The following is a 21,504-nucleotide window of genomic DNA, read 5'->3' on the forward strand; positions in this document are numbered from 1 at the left end:
AAAAGGAAGAGGGGGCTGGGATACAGTCTCCTATTTTAGAAATTACCCTCAGAGATGATAAACAAAGTGGGAGGCAGAAAGAATGGATTCTTTTGTGTCCTTTCATCTACAACTCTGCTAGCTTTTAGTCTTTCCCTCTAGAAGGCTGCCTGTGTATTTGCCATGTACCAAGAGCTGCAAACAGAGAAAAGACATGGTAACCTGGACACAAAAGAAAAGGCCAGGGGTGACGCTCTGCTGAATACTGCAGCCAAACTAATTTGAAAGACATGAAGCCCCACCTCAGTGGGGATAGTTGCATTTACCTCTGCTTGTCTCTTGCTGTGCTAGACAGTTTCCCACTCTAGCACCTATCAGGCAGAAAAAGTCAAAAGAAAGTTGGTAACTATTAAATCTGTCCACCACCAGGCAAAAAAATTACTTAAATGATCATAAACTATCTTAGTCATTTTGGATAATTATCCTGGCTTGGCCTTTTTGTTTTTTTCATTACTCTGACACCATTTCAAACACGTCCATCAGTCCCCAGATCTCTCTTCCTCTCACGCAGGACCTCTGCCCTGCACTGGCTGTGCTGCCTCCAGCACTGACAGCCTTGTGGATCACCTTCTCTGCTGTCTAGGTCTCCACTGGAACTGCACAATGAACCAACCACATCGTCCCACTTACAGGCACCACTACCACACAGCAATCTCTGCCTTAAGGAGGTCACACAGAATTTAAGCAAGTCCACATTTCTTCTCAGCAATTTCAGGTGTCTTTCCCATCTCTGTTGCCTAAAGTGCCCACAAAACCTGTGGGTTTCCACTTTTTGAACTGCTTAATTAAGGCATGGCTCCCATACAAGTGACTTTAGCTTACTGACAGCTTGTCTTAACTTTTTTGTTACTTCTTCATTAGCCTTCTAAGGAATAGAAAAGGAACTGAAAGAACTGACACAGCAGAGCGTGAAGAATATACTTGAGAAAGACGATGCTTTTCTTGCATGAATAGATGTGCTGCTGTCTAAGGCAACCATTTCACACAAATCCACAAATCCAACACTACATGCCATCATAACTGAGACAAGCTCCCTTTCTTCAGTTCAGAACATTCTGACTCAAGCATGAAATAGCAATGTGGTCATTTATACAATCTCAGACACCAAATGTACAGCCTAAGTCTGCTGTAGATGAAATGAATACTCCAGGACAGCAGTAAGTTCTGTCTCTATTTTAAAAAGACTGTGTACTGTGAAATGTCTAATACCCACCAAAAATTTCTAATTGCCTCCCAATTCTTTGGATACCACTAAAGAGCTCAGAATTCTTGTTTGCAACAGAAAGAGAATGAATTTTACCTTTCTTTTAGGACATAATACACAGTCTAAACACAACAGCTTGTGTATAAGAAATTAACTAAATAAACCACATTATCTTCCCAATTACTCTTCACTTATTTCTGCTTTATTAGAAGTGCTGCAACACCATGCTGAGCAGGTGGGGAATAAGGTCCTCACAACAGAACCTAGACTGCTGCAACTAGAGGAATGGCAAAAGGGGAACCAACAAATCCAGAGCAGTAGGCTTTTTCCAGAAAATACCAAATGCAGAATTTTGCAGCCTTTAAGAGTCTTTGTCTTTGAGAATACCTAACATGCCACACTTTCTTTTTCCATTTCAAAGACTGAATGAAAAACAAGGACTTCGTGAGTGGAAGAAAAAGCCAGTTATATAAATAACAATGCATTCTTGATTATAGTCTTGGTTTTCCTTTTGAGTTTATTATTGTCTCAATGGAAAAGCCACACACAAATTGTAGGGATTCTGCAAGCTACAGAGAGTAACTTTTTTGTATTGAAACAAATCAAAATCTGGACAATGTTATTACATGAGATTAAACATACAGACTATACAATACACCACATCATAAGTTTCTATGTTAAACATAACACATAAATAATTTCCTAAGTTAAGAAAAAAGCAGTATGCAATAAAGGTAATGCAAGGAAAATCAGTGCACAAATGAGGAAACCCAAAGCTAAGAACGGAAAAGTTGAATTTCAAGACCAGAAAAAAAGCCAACTTTTAGTGTGCTTTTAGCTCCCTAGTTTTACATATGATGTGCGGTCTCAATCTAAAAACACAGGTAAGCATCTGCATTGCTATTAAAGAACTTCTACATTCAAGCATTCTCTTTATTTTATTGAAATCAAGAGATGTCCTAAGGATATGACAGCAGTGTTCCAGACATTTTACATTAAAATAAGACCAACTAAACTAAACTCTGTAGAAAAAGTCTGTACTCTGTATTTCTTCTGTAAATAATAGACCAGGGTTGGCTCTTGATAAAGACTCCAGGGCACTACACTACCAGAAGCATGGAAGTAAATTAAATATTTCAAAGTACAAAAATGAATACAATGGCAATGCAATTGAAGACACAGAGATTTCATGGAAAGATACTCCCTGTAGGGTCCATCATGATTAAAAAACAACTTGGGAGGCAAAGGAGGCTTCGACAAAGTTCTCAAGACCTCTTACGCTCCAGCTTCAGACACACAATGTGCTACTCTTACATGAAGCAGAAGTCCACAATAGTAATAATGAAATTATGCTGGTGATCAGTCACACAGGCAGCTTAAATTAAAAGGATACACAAGAAAAACAAATCCAGCCTCAAAAGTCTACAGGTGGAAATTGTGAAGAAAATCTGTGGTACCTGATAAAGAAGAGGTCTGTCCCAGAAGTATTTTCTGAAGAGCTTAACGTCTGACTCCAGCAAGTGCTGTGCAGTGTGGCTAAACGTCAGCGTCAGAGCTCTTGATGAATGAACAAACTGCAGGCAGGCACCCTCGCTGATCTCTGCTCTTGAAATGTCAAGCGAGTGACTGCCCTGGAAGCTGGAATGACACACTCTTTAAGTCAAAGCAGAGCTCTCTGCACAGGTAGAATGAAAGCACAGCCACAGTGAGCTTCCTGCTTGCCTTCAGCACAATCCGTCAGGACTCCAATGCACCCACTGCAAAAACTAGAGGCAGAAAATCTGAAACATCCACTGAAAACACAGCTGGGCAAACAAATACGTAGCAACGACTCTTTTCAGCCTTAAGAACCCATAGCTACTTCTAGCTATCAACTGGGAAAAAAAATGTTAGCTCTAGATGGTTACTCACTACTAAAAGAAGCCAGAATGAGCAAGCTGTGACAATACCTATTTCTCCTTATTGCTGTAAATGAGCAATAGTACCTTTTCCTGTCAATGTTGCCATATATAGCAGTACGACACGACTGGCAGCTAGCAGATTTGTTATCCCACAAGAGTGAAAAACAGAAAGTATCTCAAGGGAATACAGTATTGTTTGGACATAACAAACAAATGAGACAGTCATAACACAATGTACTGTACCCGTGTTGTACTTTTTTTCAAGCTGAAGTACAGATAAGTCTCACATAAACTACAGGCTGCATGGAGCCAGAACTGAAAGAGCCACATACCAAAATAAAAATGTAGCCCAATTCTTGCATATTTCTATTTGCAAAGAAAAGCCAAGAGTAAGAATGGGTATCTGTTGCTTACCATTTGGTATCCCAAGACATGCACAGACACCCCAGGCAGCTCCTCAGGACTGCACAGACAGGGCTCCAGACAGCTGAAAGGTGCCAGAAAGCACTTGTCCTTTAAGTAATTTGTCAGTGTGGCAGCTCTTGGGCAGAATGGAGTCATAACTGCAGCAGTGTCTTTGCTGCTGATTCTCCCTTATTTGTTCATTCAAACTTGAGCTTTGGAGGGATCACAGAGTCTGCTGAGGTTTCCTGGAAGTCAGGTACTATGTTTCTGTTTATGTATAAATATTTCTTTACATATATTTTTAAGGAATGCCTTTACTTGGTTTTAGTGTGTCGGGATTCAGTTGATACAGTACTGGGAGAGGCACCTGATGGTGCAGCTGGTCCTCTATCATTTAACTGACTGTTAATTGACTTCAAATGTAGTGAAGGACACAAATAATAAACTTCCTTTAATTGTAAATGTAAATTTACCACCTAAAATGATAATACTGGCAAAAGCAGCAGAAACCAGCACAAAATAGGCAACTCTTTCCAGATAAATAACAGTACTCCCCACATCCTTTAAATGACAAGAGATTTTCATTGAAAACAGCAAACCATTATACTCACTTTGTAAAGAACTGAACAAGTTTGGAGTGTCCATTTTGTAAAGCCAAATCTAACGGTGTTGCTCCATCCTCATTAGGTAATGCCAACGCTGATGACCCTCCAGGCTGGGCTGCCAAGAACTGGGAAAGCTTAACCAAGCCCAACCTCATCACAAGGTGGAGAAGAGTTTCTTTTTGTTCAGACTCTTAAAAAAACCACAGCAAGCAAATCAAAATAATCAGTAATAAACACCAGCATTTTACTTGCTAGGAACTTAAGGAACTTTCTCTACCACTACACAGGGAAAATCACTGCAGGATCTCCACTGGTGATACAGTTTTTGATCTGAGTATTTGGTGGCAACCCATCCAGACTTCTTATCTTTCCATTTCAAGTGGAAGCAAAACTTCCAGGCAGCCAAAACCCAGGAAACCAGGTCATGCTTCCTTCAATAAATGAAAGAAATTTGAAGCATCAGAGTAAAATGGAGCTTCAGGCCACAGATTCTAGCACTGTAATAGCCAGCAAACCTGAATGTAGTGTCTGAAAACTATTTTTCATTGCAGTTCTAACAGAAGTAGACACATTAACAAGATGCAGGGAGAATTATTGAAACCTGAATGTCACTAAACATTTAAATAATATGTACCTAAGTATTTGTAGAACATATAAAATGTCACATCATTATTTTTTTTTTAATTCATGTTCAAATTTCATCTTATTTGTGGCTAGCCAACATGTGGCTTGGTGCATTAACCTGCCTATGCAACAATTTTCTTCCCAGGTACCAGTCTTTAAAACTTTTTCTTGATCTTCCCATTTCAGATTCTAGGCAAATATATGTCCATCTGGGCACAGGATCTGCTGTAGGATCCAGGGCCACAGATAAAAGTAATAAATTATGAGGTCTTTTCCTCCAAGGTCTACAAAGTGTTTCTAATTTCAGTCTTTGGAAACAATGATCATTTCTACATTTTAGTTACCAATATTAATACGAACTATAGTGTTTAGACATCCATGGAACAAGACAGCACGTATGTTTCAAAGTCTTTAAGCACATGCAACTTTTACATCCGCTGAATCCTACTCAAGTATTTGCAGATGCTTTGCTACATGGAATCATAAGCAACATGGACCCACAGAAAGGCCTGGGTCAGAAGGAAACTTCAAAGACCATCTAGTACAAAGACCCTGCCATGGACAGGGACAGCTTCCACTATAGGAGGTTTCTCAAAGCACCATTTAACCTGGCCTTGAACAACTCAGCCCAGAAGATCTGACTGAAACTCTCAGTTTCAAAGCCCAATCAAGCACTTCTCATCAAGCACCTTGGTCTGCTTGGATATGAGACCTTCTTCTATGAAGGAACATTTAAATAACAAAGGTTAAGGCTTCCCAAAATCTGAGAGACCTCAGTACAATTTCCCTCTCAGCCAGATGGGATTTGGACACACACAGCTTAAAATTTCCTCCGAACACTCATCTGGTGGAAGCATATGCTGTTCACTCCATTGCAGAGTAATTGAAAATAGGGGATGGTACAGAGGGAAAACCAGGGGCTGCAGGGCAAAAGACCAAGAAAACAGCAGACTGACTACAATGCAACAATCATCTAGGACAAGTCTCAGCTGTTTAGACGTGGATGCCTTTCTCATTATGCTGTCATCAGAAGTGAAAAACAATTCTCAAAGCCCAGATCTCTCACTTGCTTGGAGAATGACCTAGCAATTCAGACACAGTATGAAAATGTGTGCCAGTATCTTCCCTCTCCCTAGCTATATTTCTGAATAGAGATTGATAACATCATCTACACTTTGCATAGATAGCACTGGCCTCAGTGCTATTTCTGTACCTCACAGAGTCTCCCACACAAGGACTTCAGCAGACTCAAGGCTGTGCCACCAGTCTGGACCCCAGCAGAGCACCTTGTCTTAAGTGTTTATATGTACACCAGGGAGTTCAAGTTTAAATACCCAGGAAATTATATGGTCCAAAATGTAGACCCTGAACCAACATTATGCATTCACAGGGAAAAAAAAAAAGAGTTTTCAGACTTGCTCCTTGATCTGGAATACTGAAATTCTGCTGAAGTCTCACTTTAGACATCAAGTTATGTTCTTCAGATGCTTCCAGCTAGAACATTTTTTCTATATACAGTGTTAGTAATGAGACAGCAGACAAATTAATCTAATTAAAACACATGCAAATACATCAATCAATATTAAACACACTAAACATCCAAGTAGATGCAACCCCAATCCTCAGACTAAAAGCATTGAAACAAAAAGGCAAACTTTGCTCTGAACATTGGCCTGTGGCCATGGGGTTTCAATGTATACTGCAACAATGCCAAAAAAAAGCCAGATAAGCTTGCTCTGAGGATGATAAGATTAGGTACTTTCCCACTCAGGGAAGTCCTAATAGGGAGCCCTTAGGAAGCTTTCCCTGATGTGGAATAGCCTTCTCTCTGCTCTGACACTGCAGCAAATAAAGTTACTCTTCTGGCAGCCAAATCTTACAAACAATGCAGTTCGTTATAGGTCTGCTACAAAAAAACCTATTTTTAAAAATAACAGTAATTAATCTTTGTCTTCTGAAACCACCATCTAAAACAATAACTTCTACTATCTCACCACAAATATTCTAGTAACCAATCTTTATCTGCCTAACCTAACAACCTTCATCTAACCTTATGCTAAATTTGTTCATGGTCAGCTTCAATGCACATGGTAGCTGAACCACCCAGCAGGTTGACTGTCTGGTTTCAGCCCTGATGCACTTAATCAGAAACAGCACTCACATTCCTCCCTCTCCTTCACCTCTCTAGAGGACGCGTTTGCTGGGGTACTGCCTTCTTACTAATCCCACATGGCTTGCCCCGGACTGAACAGAACCTGATGACATAAAGCAATTACTAATACCTTCATGATAGTAAAATCTGAAATTCGAACTGTCTACTCAGAAGGAAAGGAAAGGTAAGTATGCTCTTCCATATAAGGATCTGTCTTTTTCACCACAAGGATGGTGGGGCAGCACTGGGACAGGTGGCCCAGAGAGGTTACAAACTGTCTGTCCACAGAGGTGTTCAAAATCTGATCCTTAGCAACCTGACACAATTTTCAAGCTAGACTTGCTCCAAGTGGAGGGTAGGACCAGGTCATCTCCACCGACATTTACATCCAAAATCTGCTGTTGTTCTATTCCAGAATCAGCAATATTAAAAAAAAAAAAAAAAAAAAAGACATGATGACTGATAATAAGCTTTTTAAACAGATCTGCCCATAAAGAAAAGATTTACATTAAAAGATGGGAAAGTTCTGAAACAACAGGGGGTTAGCAATTTCATCCCTTAAGAACAATTTCTAGTTTCAATTCTCTTCTTTTACCACCTTCTCTTATACTTCCTCACTGTGACAGAACAAATGGCATTTTCCTACACTTTTCACTTTATTTTCCCATTCCCTTGGGGAAGAATTCAAATGTGGTATAAGGGCAGGGAGGGGGGAACCACAAAAAAAAACCACAACAGAAAGAAAACTATCCAGAAACAAACATACACACACCCCCCATATTGTGGAAAAAACCCAACATAATTTAACTGCATTCTGTGGCAAGCTGGAACAAAATAAGGAAAAAAAGGAAAACACAAGGCTTCTTCAACATATTCATATTTAAATGGTATAAAATATAATTTAATTTAAATGGTACAGAATGCCATTTCCTATCGATGCACAAACCAAACTGCTCCTACGATTTGAAGGACACACTGCTGGCTGATTCAGATAGCTGCTGCAAGGCAGGTGGTGCCGTAAATTATATGCACTATCAAGACTTTGTTTTGCATTGCATCCCGGTTCTCCAGCCAAAACATTCTGTTTGGGTTACACAGAGCTGAGCCAAACAGTCTGTTTCAAACATAAAAAAAATCCTTTTGTTCTTCCTTGCACCTGAATCCCTTCCTATATTCAAAAAAATAAACTAAAACCAAGTATTTCTCTCTTACAGAAATGACTAAGTCCTTTCTGGGCTCTGAATTTCATTAGTTTCCTGGAAGGAGACTAAACACCTCAAGATCTGGGACTTGAAAAGCAGGGGGAGACATCAAAACTGGCTGACAAATTCAATTTTTTCCTGGCCTCATACTTTTACGCAGTACTGCTAATTTTTTCATTTTTCCATTAGGTATGAGATTGTTTATAAAACTGTCTTCAGTGCACCCCACTGCTGCAAAAACCCACACTAGTGGTTTTGTGAAGGGGCATAAGGCTGCAATGCATGAAGTCAGGTATGTGACAGATCACCTGAGAGCATACCTACATGAACCAATTCCCGGAGGCTGGCATCAATCCTACAGAAGAAAAGAACATGAGGGAAGGTAAAGGTCCATTGCAAAGGGTGTCCTGCTCCAGCAGTTCTAGCAGCAGGAGGGTTAGAAAAGGCTCCCATCCACCAGCCCCATGCATTAAAAGCTGTGCATGGTGCCACACTTACACCTCAGGTGAAGCTGCAGCTGACTCTACTGATAGGGTGACCCCAACTATGATGCAAAACACTACAGGAGATGGCATCTGTTAGCAGGAGGGATATTCCTCATTCTTTAGTACTGCAGCCAAACACTCCCTCGAGGTATCTGGTGTAAGACACTTGTTTTTTGAGCACCACCCTAGTACTCAATACCAGGTGGGACACCCTTTCAGCCAGAAGAGCAGGGCTCTCCAGCCCAGCACCAAGGTCTGGGTTAGACCACAGCTCCACATCTGGTCTCTTCAGCAGCAGAGTGGCTCCTGAACCCCACTACTTAAACACTGCCTTCAATAGGAAACTTTATCTGCTTTATCTCTCATAGGACTCGCTCTCCTGTCACTCTGCATATCTCCAAGTGCTCCGTGCTTTTCCCAAAAAGCCCCTTCATGGTCAAAGGGATCTCAAATGCCTTCTCTCTGCTCTTATTACCACTGACCAGGAGATGAGAATCACACACGTGCTGGCAACCCATAGGTTGAAGAGTGTTCGACAATATCTTGCCCCATGCAGGTTTCTGGGTCAACAGCAGGCACTGGAAGACACTCATCTGCTTTACAATGTACAGGCTAGCATCCTCCTCCCTCTGCCAGACACAGCTTCCAAAAGGACAAACTCCTGCTGGGGCAAAGATTTATCTGTTTCTCTAACACGCTGAACTCTCTGACCAAAATACAATTACCTCTCCTCACAAATCTCACCCGACCTAGACACAGTTATCCACTGCTCCCAATGTTTTTTCTAATTCTGTGAAGGACAACAGGCACTTTGCACTCCTCTCCATTTCCTTCCATGGGGAAAAAAAGTAATCTAAAATTCCAACTGAAGAGAAGACAGAATTTTCTTTAATTTACATCAAACCCTGACATCACATCAGTCAGGTTTGAGCTTGTGCACTTTAGAAGGCATATGTGTAATACCAGGCGAAAGGAGTAACATAAATTATGAAGAAAATGGTAGGGCAAGGGCTATAAAGTAAAAAGTGCCACAGAAAATAGAAAAGCATCCCCCAAAGGCAGACTATAAAGCAGCAAGGTTGGGTAGCTCAGTTCATTCCATAAGACCTAACCCTAGAAAACAATTACTATGCATTTATGAAATAAAATGGAAAATCTCCTTGTTCACAAAAGGGAACTAAACACTGTTCCCTTCCACAATTAGTTTTCTTAATTCAGGCTGTAGTGTTATTGCTTCTATTAATAGCCAAAACCTAAACGAGCAGCCTTCCTCTTGAAAATAACTGTTAATAGTGGCAATGCTGTCAGCAACTGTTCTTGTTCGATTACCAGCACAGTTAATTATCCCAGACAATGTGAACTCACACACTTGGCAGTGCCCCTAAAACAACCAAAAACTGAGATGCCCTCAGCTTCTTGTCAATAAAGTGCACTGCTTGCAAAGTGTCCTCCTGTGCTCCTATTCACCCTCTGACAGCTGAGAAATGTAAACCTGAGTGTGTCAAGGATAAAAATTTGTGGGGAAGATGCTGAACCTATGTCTCATGGTTCTTGGGACTGCCAGTATTGGAAGGCTGCCATAACCTGATGGTCTAAGAAAGAGTTACTTGGAAGCATTTTTCTCATTCCGATTAATTTCTCCTTTCTCTCTTTTTCTCTTTTTTTTTAGTTTTTCTTTCCTCCCTTCTTTGCATCTTTTCCTTTTTTTTTTTCTTTTTTTGGTAAACAAAAAAACTGTGGAATCTTTCCACAGAGATTCTCTTCTCTTTTTTTGGCAGCACTAACAATTTATTTAGCTTATTATTTAATACTGATTCTCTCCACAGATTGAATAATCCAGTTCAGAAGGAAAATATTCTTTATCAAGGTGCAATAAACAAGAAAATCAGCTTCTCCCTCTCCTTCCTCCCCACCCCTCCTTCCCCTTTCCTGAAACCCACCAACAAATAAATGTCTAAGCATAGCACCTTTGTTGAGTCCCTAGTTTTCTCTAGCAGCAAGCTGCTTATCTCAACACCTGACCACTCTATGAGAGTGAGCAGCTCGCATCTATTACAAGTGAGCATTACCGAAAGGTTCATGCTTTCTTGTTTCTTTTGTTGAACTTTCTATAATGCAGCCAATAACTCCTGACCTGTGAGGCTACACTAAATTCCTGAATTATTTGCAATGCTCCCTAGACAATCTCTGGGCCCTCTTTACCCAGTCCTTCTTATACATTACCCTAAATACCAAAATTTCTATGAATAAAGCATTCTTCTATCTTTCCATCAACCTTACGTGTCTAAATCCGCATAAAAATGAATGAGGTCAAAAACCACCAGATGGTGCAATAATTTTTTCCAGCAACATGTCACTCAAAAGTGCTTTTTTCCAATAAAAATAGCCCAGCAGCTCTAAAACTGACAGAACTGCACAAGCATAACATTCTAAGTAGTGATGGACAACAGCACCCATCTTTTGCAACATTTATATTAAAAAGAACATCCTGACAATGTCAAGTGTCAAGACACCTCTGACCTTTGATACAAGGAGTTGTAGGGACAGCAAGTAGGGAAAAAAGTTCTCATTCTCTTTCTAAGCACTCATAAACATCTACATTCTGTTTCTCACCAATTTTGATCTTTTAGACCATGTAGAAGAGTACAGGGACAACACTTAATCGCCTCATGGTTGAAGATGATTGAGCGTTGATGAAGACTTTCTCCTCCTCTTCTCATGAGCTGAGAGATCTGAGGCTCTCCCGTCTCAGTCCTCCCCCTTCTCCCTCCCTCTCCTTCCCCTGCATCCACAGGGCTCCCTCAGCCACAGACAACCCTCAGTTTTGGCTTTCTTGGCTTTGGGGACAAAAGCACAGTGATGGAGACAGCACAAGGAAGCAATTCTAATCAGTGCTTCTCATAGTCAGGAGAGAGGATCAAAACTATACTTTCAGAAAGGAGAGAGAAAGGATACAGAAGTTAAAGAAAAATTATACAAACTACCTAGAGGAGAGCAAAATAGATACCAGGCCCAGCCCAAGCCTGGACCTCAGACAGAGACAAAGGGAAGGACTAACCTCCCTTGGGCTGAAGGAAAAGCTGTCCAGAAAGCTTTCAGGAGCCCCCCATTCATCGAGGGTGGCTCCAAGCACTGCCCAAGCAGGAGGGCACTGACAGATCCCACTGTAAATGAGCATTGCTACCAGGCCCCAGGAATTCGTTTTGTTTATTCAGAAACAAGGCAAAAGACCCTGGCTTCACTTAAGAGCAGCATCTGTTGTACAAAGGGAGATGTCACTCCCACAGGTGCAACAGTGCCCATGAGGGAGCCCCAGTATGCTGAAGACGTGCTTGTCTAACACTTCAAATGTTCAGAGACTCTGTATGGCAATGGTGGCACACATCTCAGCTTTTCTGCTGTGTTGAAATTTTGTTTATGTATAGTATTTTAATCTGAAAAGTGAAAAATGTATGAAAAATACATAGAACCAAAAATACAAGATCTATAAAAGTCTTGCAAGGGCAACATACCTTTTTTCCATATAAATGTTGCAGTATACCTGAAAATTAACTATTAGCACAACTAAAAATCAAAGAATTTTGCTCTGTGGATAGCAGTTGTCCTGGCAGAGCTTACTCTGATATTGGCTGAGATGATCTCTGACTCTCTGGACCCTCAATACACCCAGGATAACCTTTCCCCATGTTTCAAGCAAGCAGGTACCCAGCTGGCTAGCCCAGGCATCTCCCAGTACCACTGACATCCTGCTGATGCTTCTGGGTTGGGTTTCAGCTGGTGAAAAGCTTAGATAAGCCAGTGAACAAAACTACAGCTGATTTCTTCAGGCTTTGATACAAGTTCCCCATTGCTAAAATCCAACAGTTTTCCCAGTAGTTGAGTAACCTGAACAAATATTTACTAAATATCAAAATGAAACAAGTAATGGGCTTCTTTTTTTCCTCTCCTGTCTAGCCAGTATTTGAATGAGACTTGGTATTTGTTTTAACATCTGTTAAAGGGGTTGTTTACAACAAACAGATAAAAAACATTATTCAAATTTTAAGTTATCTGTCACTAAGAATTAGAAAGATTTAAGACATGAAAAAAGCCCTTACCCAAAGAAATGGGCTTAAGTGATGTGTTTTTATTTCCCAAAAGCTTGCATGAATCTCTTTCAGTTTGGCTCACATGGAAACTGCCTGTCTTCTGGTTTTTAGCAATTTAAAGTACTAAAAGGAAAACGGCCAAAACTACCAAATTTTGAATGAAAAACATGTGAAGCCGTCAAGTATAACACAGTTTCTACCCTCAGCTATAAAGCAGCTGACTCTGCAAAAAAAATATACTCTTTGCCAAACCCTAAGTTTTTTGTTTGCAATGAAACCTGAAACTGGGAAAATATCACCTGATTTTGTTATGAAGATTTTCAGTAGCATACCCTAATGTAAAGTTTCACATATATCTTCATTCCACTTCCTCTACAACTAAAAAAAGCCACAAAGAAATTTGTTTAATGATATTTTCCACAAAGAACGACCATAGTCATAAAAAAAGGATAAACACTGACAGAACAGTCACAAAAATTATATTTACTCTGCACATCAGAATGCCTACAGTAACATATTCTTCCGTCTTTTTCTCTGGAGATAAAATATCTCACTTGGTTAGAATCATGGCTGCAAAGCTTCATGCTACAGTTCTTGCTTTTTTTAAACAGACAACTCTATTTACAGATAAAGAGCTGCATTCACAGTGAGTCAAGGCAGAAAAACCTTCTAGGGAGACAGAGTTACAATAACCAGCATTATCCCTTTTAACTCTCAGGGCACAAACCAAATCTCTGATTACCCCTCTCACACTTGAACAATTTTTCATATTAACCACAAAATAAAGCACAAGAATTGAGAAACTGGATAAAACAGTGAGATACTGTGCTCTGAACTGTGTACTAAACCACTGTTAAAAGTTTTCTAACTTCAAATAAAATTCTACCACCTTCTGGGCAGCTTCCAAGGATGTTCCAGGTTGAAGGCAACTTTTCATAAGCAACGGCCATCATCAAGTCATTATCCAGTGACTGCAGATCTTTCATCCTTAGCCCAAACTTATCCAGCAACAGCTTGTGACTACTGGTGGTGACACATTCTGCGTGGTCGACCAGAAATTGAGACAACTTGCATGACAGATTCTCTCTGTAAGTGATGGGACAGCTGCCGAGGACCACAGGTGAGAAACCCACCATGTACATTAACACAGACACAGAAACTGCTTCTTGGTATCCATGGCCTGTAATTATACATTAAATTAATCACTAACATCATCTATGTTCAAAAAATACATTAGTTATTTTTAATTCTTGTCCACCTCTAAGACCTGTGGTTGCTCATTCAGAATTATTTTATTCTTCCCTTTCATTACGCTTATTTATCATAGGACATCCACCAACTATTTCTATTGATGAACTTGGATTAGACTATTGGACTGATAGTTCTCCCAATTATACCAAGTTAATTAATTCTAGAACCAGTCTTTTTAGGTGAGGGTTCTTCAACCACAGTGGAAAGAATTGAGGATTCTTGGGTAAGCATTAAGAAAAATTAGATGTCCCTGAATTCTGAGTAATACCTCTTTATTAAAACCAATTTTGTATTTACCCAGGCCAAAGGCTTTTAAGCAAAGTACACTTCAGGCTCTTGGCAAACTTGATTAAGTGCTGTATCAACTCTGTAACTTACAGCTGGGACCCTCAAAGTCCAAGGGAGTTTGCCTCTTTAACCTCTTCAGCACTTTGTCTTTCCCTCCTACTCCTTTGACATCTAAGGGAGGGTAGATGTCAGAAGAGGTGCAAGCTGTACCTCTCACTGGAGAGTTAACCATGGGGCACAAATTTAAATTTTTCTACATACTCTGAAGAGCTACAAGTATGTGTGCATTCTAGTAACTACAGAAGGAAGGATGTATTTACCACAACAATAGTTGTTTTCAAAGTGCTCTGTATTCCCTTATGTTTAATTTGGCTACCATAAAATAACAGTAACATCAGCAGGGATATAGTTTAGCCTCACATTGTATTTTCATCTGTTCAGGGCTTCTGTCATGATTAAGTGTTGCCCGTAGCCTTCTGTTTTGGTTCCTAGCCCAGAAGCAACCATTTAACAGTATCACAGAATATGCTGAGATCTTAAAAAAAAAATTAAAACCAACTTGGAACAAACCTAGCATTGCATTTTCTCCAGTTGTAATTCATGACAATCATTTAGCATTTACGGGTTCAAAGGAGCCACTATCTAACTGCAGTGAACTTTCCTTTTTTATACTCTACCCTTATTTTCAGACTCTAAATCCCCTTTAGAACACAAGAGAAAACAAGGAGATCCTATTGCACAGGTACCTCACGTCTATAGCCTCCTATTCACACAAATGGAAAGGTCACAAAGCTCACAATAAAGGTGACAAGTAGGGTTTACGTTACATCCAAGAGGGAGACAAGCCCAAGGCAGGGAGCCAGCTGGGAGGCAGCACATATGTCCCCCTGTTTGCAGTGACGCACCCTGGAACTGTCTCCCAGACATCTCCATACCATGTGCAGCTCCAGCAGAGCTCCGAGCATCACAAGCAGGAGGGCCTTGCAGGCCAGGCATCAGCTGCACCAAGGGCAGGCTCAAAAAAAACAGGACTTTTGCAGGTGTTAGGTTGACCAGAAGCAAACAGTTGTGGCATAGAATCAACTCACATTAAAAATTATGCCATCCCTGAAGACTGAACTTAATGCACACCCAATGGTACAAGTCAGGTAAAGCTGTCTACATCCAATACTGTGTTGGCACAGATTGCTACAGAAGGCAGGATCACCTACGCTCAGCCAAACTCAGCCTGGAAACTAAAGGCCATCATTTAAATCCCTGCATTTTCTCCATTAGAGAGGCACAAAACAGTTATACCAAGCTGTCCAGTTATACCCAGCTTTGAAATGGGGCTGGGTAGAACAAAGAGTGGAAAAATATAAACAGGAATTAAGGCTCACCTGGAACTATGGACTGAAGAGTGTTGTCATCAGCTCGCTCAGCAAACATTATGTGTCTCTTCAGGGACCCATCATAAACAAAGTAAAACTCAGCATCCTCTGGGAGGTGAATGTCTTTGTCAAATTTTGCATGTATAGTCACCTGTCCCTGAAAAAATTAAAGCGCATTCAGAAACATTTAGTAAATTTCCCATCCTCCACAAACCCACTAATGTGTAATTCACGTCCAAGTTTATTATAACCTTTATAACTCTACTATACAGAGATAGTGTGATACAACAAACCTTCAGTTTTCCACTTCCACTTAGAAAATAACAGTTTTTATGCCTGCAAAAGCAAAGCTGATTTTAAAAAGTCTTTTAAACAATATCTTTCAAGCAATTCCTTTCATCCTACCCCACGCAAATGTAACTGACTTTTTATTTAAAATTGATCAGAATAACCTGAACTCAAATATTTTGCTGTTTACAAAAGCAAGTTCTATTTTAAAAAATAAAAATTCAGAAGTGATTTAAATTATCTTAGACTTAGTTTTCAAAAAGAAGCACCAATGCAATTCTACAAATGGTTTCAAAGAACACTAGTTCCCAGATATCTGTCTTTGGGTTTCTTTTTAGTAAATAAAAAGCAACCAGCCAAGAAAAACCTGTCATACAATAGCTTCAAAAAAGAACAGGAAAGGGATCTAAGAAGCAGCAAACAATAACAAATGTCTGACAAGTCTGAGGGCGGAAATTTAGATCAAGCTGCATTTCCTTGAGGAGGAGGACAGTGTGCTACACCACAGTTCCTGACTGCCACAGTTGTTCTAAATAAGGCCAAATTGCCCCAACATCTGGCAGAAATGGTGTTTTCTGGAAAACAAGCTATGGAAGAATATCTCAGCCGTATTTCCAAAGATGCCTGCCCTGCTCTATTCAAAACAGTTACCACAGCCCTGACTCCACCAGCTCCACAAACAAGTCCTGTGAAAAACAAAGCACAACACAGTACCAAAGAAAATTCTGTGGCTGAAAACCACACTTATGCCTCTGATTGTCCTTACGCTGTTCATTATATAGCAAACACTTCACTGCAGTGTGACTCTTGCCACTCACAACAACATCACATCTTGGCCTGCCTTCCCCAAGGACATGTTTCTCGTCACTCATAACAATGCAAATCCTGCATTTGTTTTCCTCTTCCATGCAGGCAGATCTAATGAACTGGGGTGAAGAGGCAAAGGCTGGTTTCAAGCACAAAATCTTCCTCAGATAGGACTGTTCCCATAAGGACAGGTGTAAACAACTTTAGGAGCTCAAAATCAAGAGCAAACATGCCCGTCATCCCCAAAAAATGGTAACGCACCTCTTTTTAGTAGCCTGAAGTGTTTTAACTGTGAAGTGTTTTCTCCTATTTCTCTTTGGGTTTTGCACTACTATAACCAGAATGTATTATTACTATTATAATTATTATTATTATTATTATTATTATTATTGCAGTTGCTGTTCTTACTGTCGTTATTAAAGCAATCTTTCTAAAAAAATGTTATTGTAGTTATGAATAACCCTTTTGGTCTGTTGAGTAATAATGTGGACGGCTATTTTGGGGAGATAGGAATAGGGTAAGTCTCTGAAGACCCTCCACAGTCTACTCCAGTGGGTTCTTAGCTGACAGCTGCCTGGTGTACAGGAGCACAGCAGAATTTCTTCCACATGGGTACTTGGAGCCACAACTCCCAAACCATCTCTATGCCCTCTGCACCCCTGAATTAGAGAGAATATACAGACAGACAGCTTTCATGTTTTCTTTGCTGTAACTACATGAAACAAGGGAGATACTCTGTGGAAACATTTCTCACTTAATTAGATGCTGTTGGGGGGAAAAAAAATCAAGCCAAATTGTAGCCATACTGCTCCTTTTTAATAAATGTAAACTTGGGTTCACTGAGGATAGAGAAACATCTTCAACTAATTACTTCACATAATGTATAGGCACGAGGGAGAATTTCACAAATCCTTGTCTAGAGGGGGAAAAGAGAGTGGAAAGCTCGTGTGTACGTAATAAAAACCAAGTTTTATAGAGCTCACTCTTTACAACACTCCAGAAAATTAAAGTCATGGTCATTTAAGCAGAGATTTTACAAAAGGAAGGCAGATTGGCAGCTAGCTTGTATCTGGCTAAATAATTAAGTGATTCAATTGGAAAATCTCACATGATCCAAAAAGAGAGTTAAACCCTGTATTACAGCAGATGATTCAGAGATAACACAGAAAGAAATAGTGGAATTATTTTTGATGCTGTATGGTTATCACACCTGGCATCAGAAACAGTTATTTCATGCAAGCTCTTAGCATTTTCTCCAGCACATTCCATCCTGTCTTCAGATGTTCTTGTTTCATGTTGCTCCATTCAAAGATATTTCTTCTTGCTGCTGCTGCTACTAAAACATGTATCAGTTTACTTTCAAATTGTCTCTCTGTGAAGCCAAATATATAACAGGAACTATTTAATCACTTTTTTTTCTACAAACAAAGATCACTTGCAGTCCATCCTACAAAACTCCTACATAGAAAAATACTTTGAGAAAGTATGCAGGTTTTATACCAAATCCCTACAGAAGCATTTATATCCTGGGTCCCTCAGGCAAGGTCAGTCCAGCCCCAAGAGCAGGCTGCAGCAGGAACTACCTGAACAGATCTTTCCTCCACAGACAAATTAACTCAGAGTCACAGGAAAGGGAGCAATTCCAGCTCCCATCTTACTCCTCCTTTCCTAGCAAGGCACTCATGGAGGAGGGAAGTGGGCTGGATCTTGCAATGAGACACAGTAAAGTAGCTCCACCAAAGAAATGTCTCCCCGCTTCACAAGGCTGTCCCAGACTTTTTTGGAAGATGACACCTCTTATGTAAAAGCACTGCTTCCTGGCAGAGCCAGAGTGCTCAATCCGGGTTTTCAACCAAACCATATTCACTTAACTGTTACAACAATTAAATGGTCTATATAAACAACAGTGAAACACTTTTCTGGGAGTTCAATGAGAAATTCACACGCATTAAAGTCATTTGCACAGCAGCACTCTCACTACATGTGGGAGAAGGGCTTCTCCACTACTTCACAGCCCATTCTGCAAGGCATGAGCAAAGCACCTTCTCAAGTCTGCAAAAAAACTGTGGCACTGACTTATTAGTAAAGCGCAAAGAAAATAAAATTACGCTTACCGGCGTGTAAAAGTAGGTAATTAAGCCCTAGCTCACGTATCAGTACAAAAGAACAAAACCAACAGAAAGAGATTACAAAACACACACCACCTGAAATGAGAACACTGTCCTCCTACAGAGTGATGTTTGGTCTGAGTTTGTTCCAGACACTGAAACTGGAAACACATCCCAACTAACATGTTTCTTCTACATTTCTAAAGACAAAATTTAAGCTTATCCTCTAGATACCAAAACCCAAACAAGGTAACACAGGCGTCTCATATTTGGAAAGGTGGCCAAGTACACTGAATACGAGGCAGCTGTGAGAACATGGATCCAGGGGCCAGATTCTTGACAATCCAGTTGCTAGATGTCTTTGACACGATTTTCACAGATTCATTCATTTAACAACAGTTCAACCTCTCTCCCAACTCTTTCATTGCATTAGTAAGATTATCCATATCCTCACAAACTTAGGAAAATATAACAGAGAGTTAAGAGCTTGGTTTCTACGTGTAGGTATGCTTAAGCATGGTTTCAGGGTCCACATGAACCTCAGATTGCCCAGTTCTCACTTAATCAAAGCAAGGGCAAGGATGTGCCACTTCACCATCTCAGCAAATAAACACAGTCCCTGGCCATAGCTGGTTTCTCAGGTAGATGCTGGGGAAGGTCCTTGCCTCAAGCTCACACTGTGTTGATTCTGATGCACTTGTAGTGGAAGGAAATTTTAAAGTCGAAGGGCACTTACTGAGACCAACCAGCCATTATCTTACTTAGGTTTACATCTGCATGGCTACAAAAAGATATTCAGCTCTACAGAGCCACCACAGGAACACATGGAAACTGGAGACCTCTCAAACACCATACAGGCCTGTAACAGCAGAGAACTTCAGGCAGCCACATCAACACCTTTGACTGCAAAAAGATACCAGAAAACTGAAGAAAAAGAACTTGGGAGAAGCCCTCAGCCCATTGCAGCCAAGAGGAGTTCTGACGTTGATTTAATGAGAGCCAAGATTGTCACTGTAATCCTTGAAATAAAAACCAGGAAAGCATACAGGGGAATTGAGGAGAAGACACTGCAGTTAAGGGTGTCTTAAGAGAGACACAGTTCCAAGTCTGAACACATTAAACCTGTGGCTGAAGAAGTGTTAGTTTTTACCTCTCTGGGATCCATAAAGTAAAGCCTATCTTTTATTACCACAGACAACACTGTCCTGGCATTGGCACCAGGGAGGAGATTAGCAAGGTTTGTGGTTTTAGCAAGATTTATAGGTCTATGCACTCTTTCAGTGTCACAAAACAGGTTTTTCAGACATACATTTTCCCTTGGTTTGTCTAGGGCACCTGAGAGCCATGTCAGTCTTGCAGCAGCAAGGTCCCCTGAACCCCATGTCCTGGGTAGGGAGCAGCAAAGGCCAGACTTGGGAGAAGAGCTCCCACCTCCAGACACTCTTCCGACCCTGTTCTGCATCCCAGCAAGGGACTGAGGCAGGCTCTTTGTGAGGACGAGAGGGTAGCAATTGCGGGTAGCAATCCCTCACAGCTGAAACATGGCAGCACCCAGGCAGGCAGGAGGAGCTGAAGGTTTGACCATGGCACTTCCACTGTGCCTCATCCTCAGCCTGCTGCAAGACACTCTATGCCTTAACCAAAAATTAGCCATTAACCTGAACTGAGCTTCTTCCACTTTGAAACCTTTTAGAAACACCATCTTCCTCACCAGGAACTTGCCCCAGCAAAACAGCTGCAAGACAAAAAAATCTTTAGTGGACTTTAGATCCAGGCCACCATGCTGGCTAACACTTAAATTTCAACAATTGCTCTCTATCCTTGCACACACAGCCTGGATAAATCTACTTTCCCAGCAGCCTTTTACCATAAAAATAACACAGTCTAAAGTAAAACACATTCTAAAATTTCTTTACCAAATTATGCATGTAGCATAATAGCTCGAGAAATAATGTTTTATCCAGGGCTTTCAAGGATATCATCTCTAAATGTAACAGGACAAAAAAAGTAACAGCTTAGTAATTATATTCTCTAATAAAAATATTTAAGTCCTGAGGCGAAGCAATGACTTGTTTGTTTCCAAAATGCAAGTCCCAACACACTGAAGTAAGTGCAAATCCCCCAGCAGTGACAGCAATAATGGGAATATTTTCCTCTATGTCAGCTGCTACTGGCCACTGCAATTTCACATAAATATTTTTTCACTGTTGAGAAGACTCACTTCAGAAAATGTTTATATTTTACTTGTGCTTGGACAAGAACAGTAGCATAAAGTTTTAATGACCCTTCTGCAACTCAGCTGCAACTGTGAACACATCTACACAAAAGATGCTAAAATAGCAGTAGGGAAATTCTAAATGAGCACAAATCAATCATATTCAAATCATTAACAACAAGAAAAAAGTTATAAACTGGTCTTTCCAATGTTGTGTGATGTTTTTATACCGTCCACCAGACAGACCTTGTCTACAGATTGCAGTAAATGCAGTTATCGACTTGCTTAAGAAATCATGCACACCAACTGAATTGAATGCAGTGGGATTCAGCACACAACCAAACAGCAACTACATATAGGGAAGGACAGAAGTTACAAACTGAAAAACATAGGAGATAAAAGCTGAACATTTCTAGAAGCATTAACTTTCTAACTGTATAGCTAAAAATATCCAAAACAAAATCAGGGTGGC

At 40.4% G+C, this 21,504-nt stretch overlaps 1 protein-coding gene across 1 annotated transcript in view; it reads right to left on the bottom strand.

Moving 5' to 3' along the window:
* Positions 1-21,504, bottom strand: part of ARHGEF28 (Rho guanine nucleotide exchange factor 28) — a 113,022-nt gene that overhangs the window by 82,041 nt on the left and 9,477 nt on the right. The window contains exons 3-6 of the mRNA XM_017740650.1: positions 15,624-15,771; positions 13,595-13,885; positions 4,161-4,344; positions 2,701-2,881 (exon numbers count right to left, since the gene is read on the bottom strand). Coding sequence (XP_017596139.1) covers positions 2,701-2,881; positions 4,161-4,344; positions 13,595-13,885; positions 15,624-15,771 — 804 coding nt within the window. The remainder of the gene's footprint in view (positions 1-2,700; positions 2,882-4,160; positions 4,345-13,594; positions 13,886-15,623; positions 15,772-21,504) is intronic.

Source organism: Corvus brachyrhynchos, unplaced genomic scaffold, assembly GCF_000691975.1.
Source record: "Corvus brachyrhynchos isolate BGI_N302 unplaced genomic scaffold, ASM69197v1 scaffold467, whole genome shotgun sequence".
NCBI classification, from domain to species: domain Eukaryota; kingdom Metazoa; phylum Chordata; class Aves; order Passeriformes; family Corvidae; genus Corvus; species Corvus brachyrhynchos.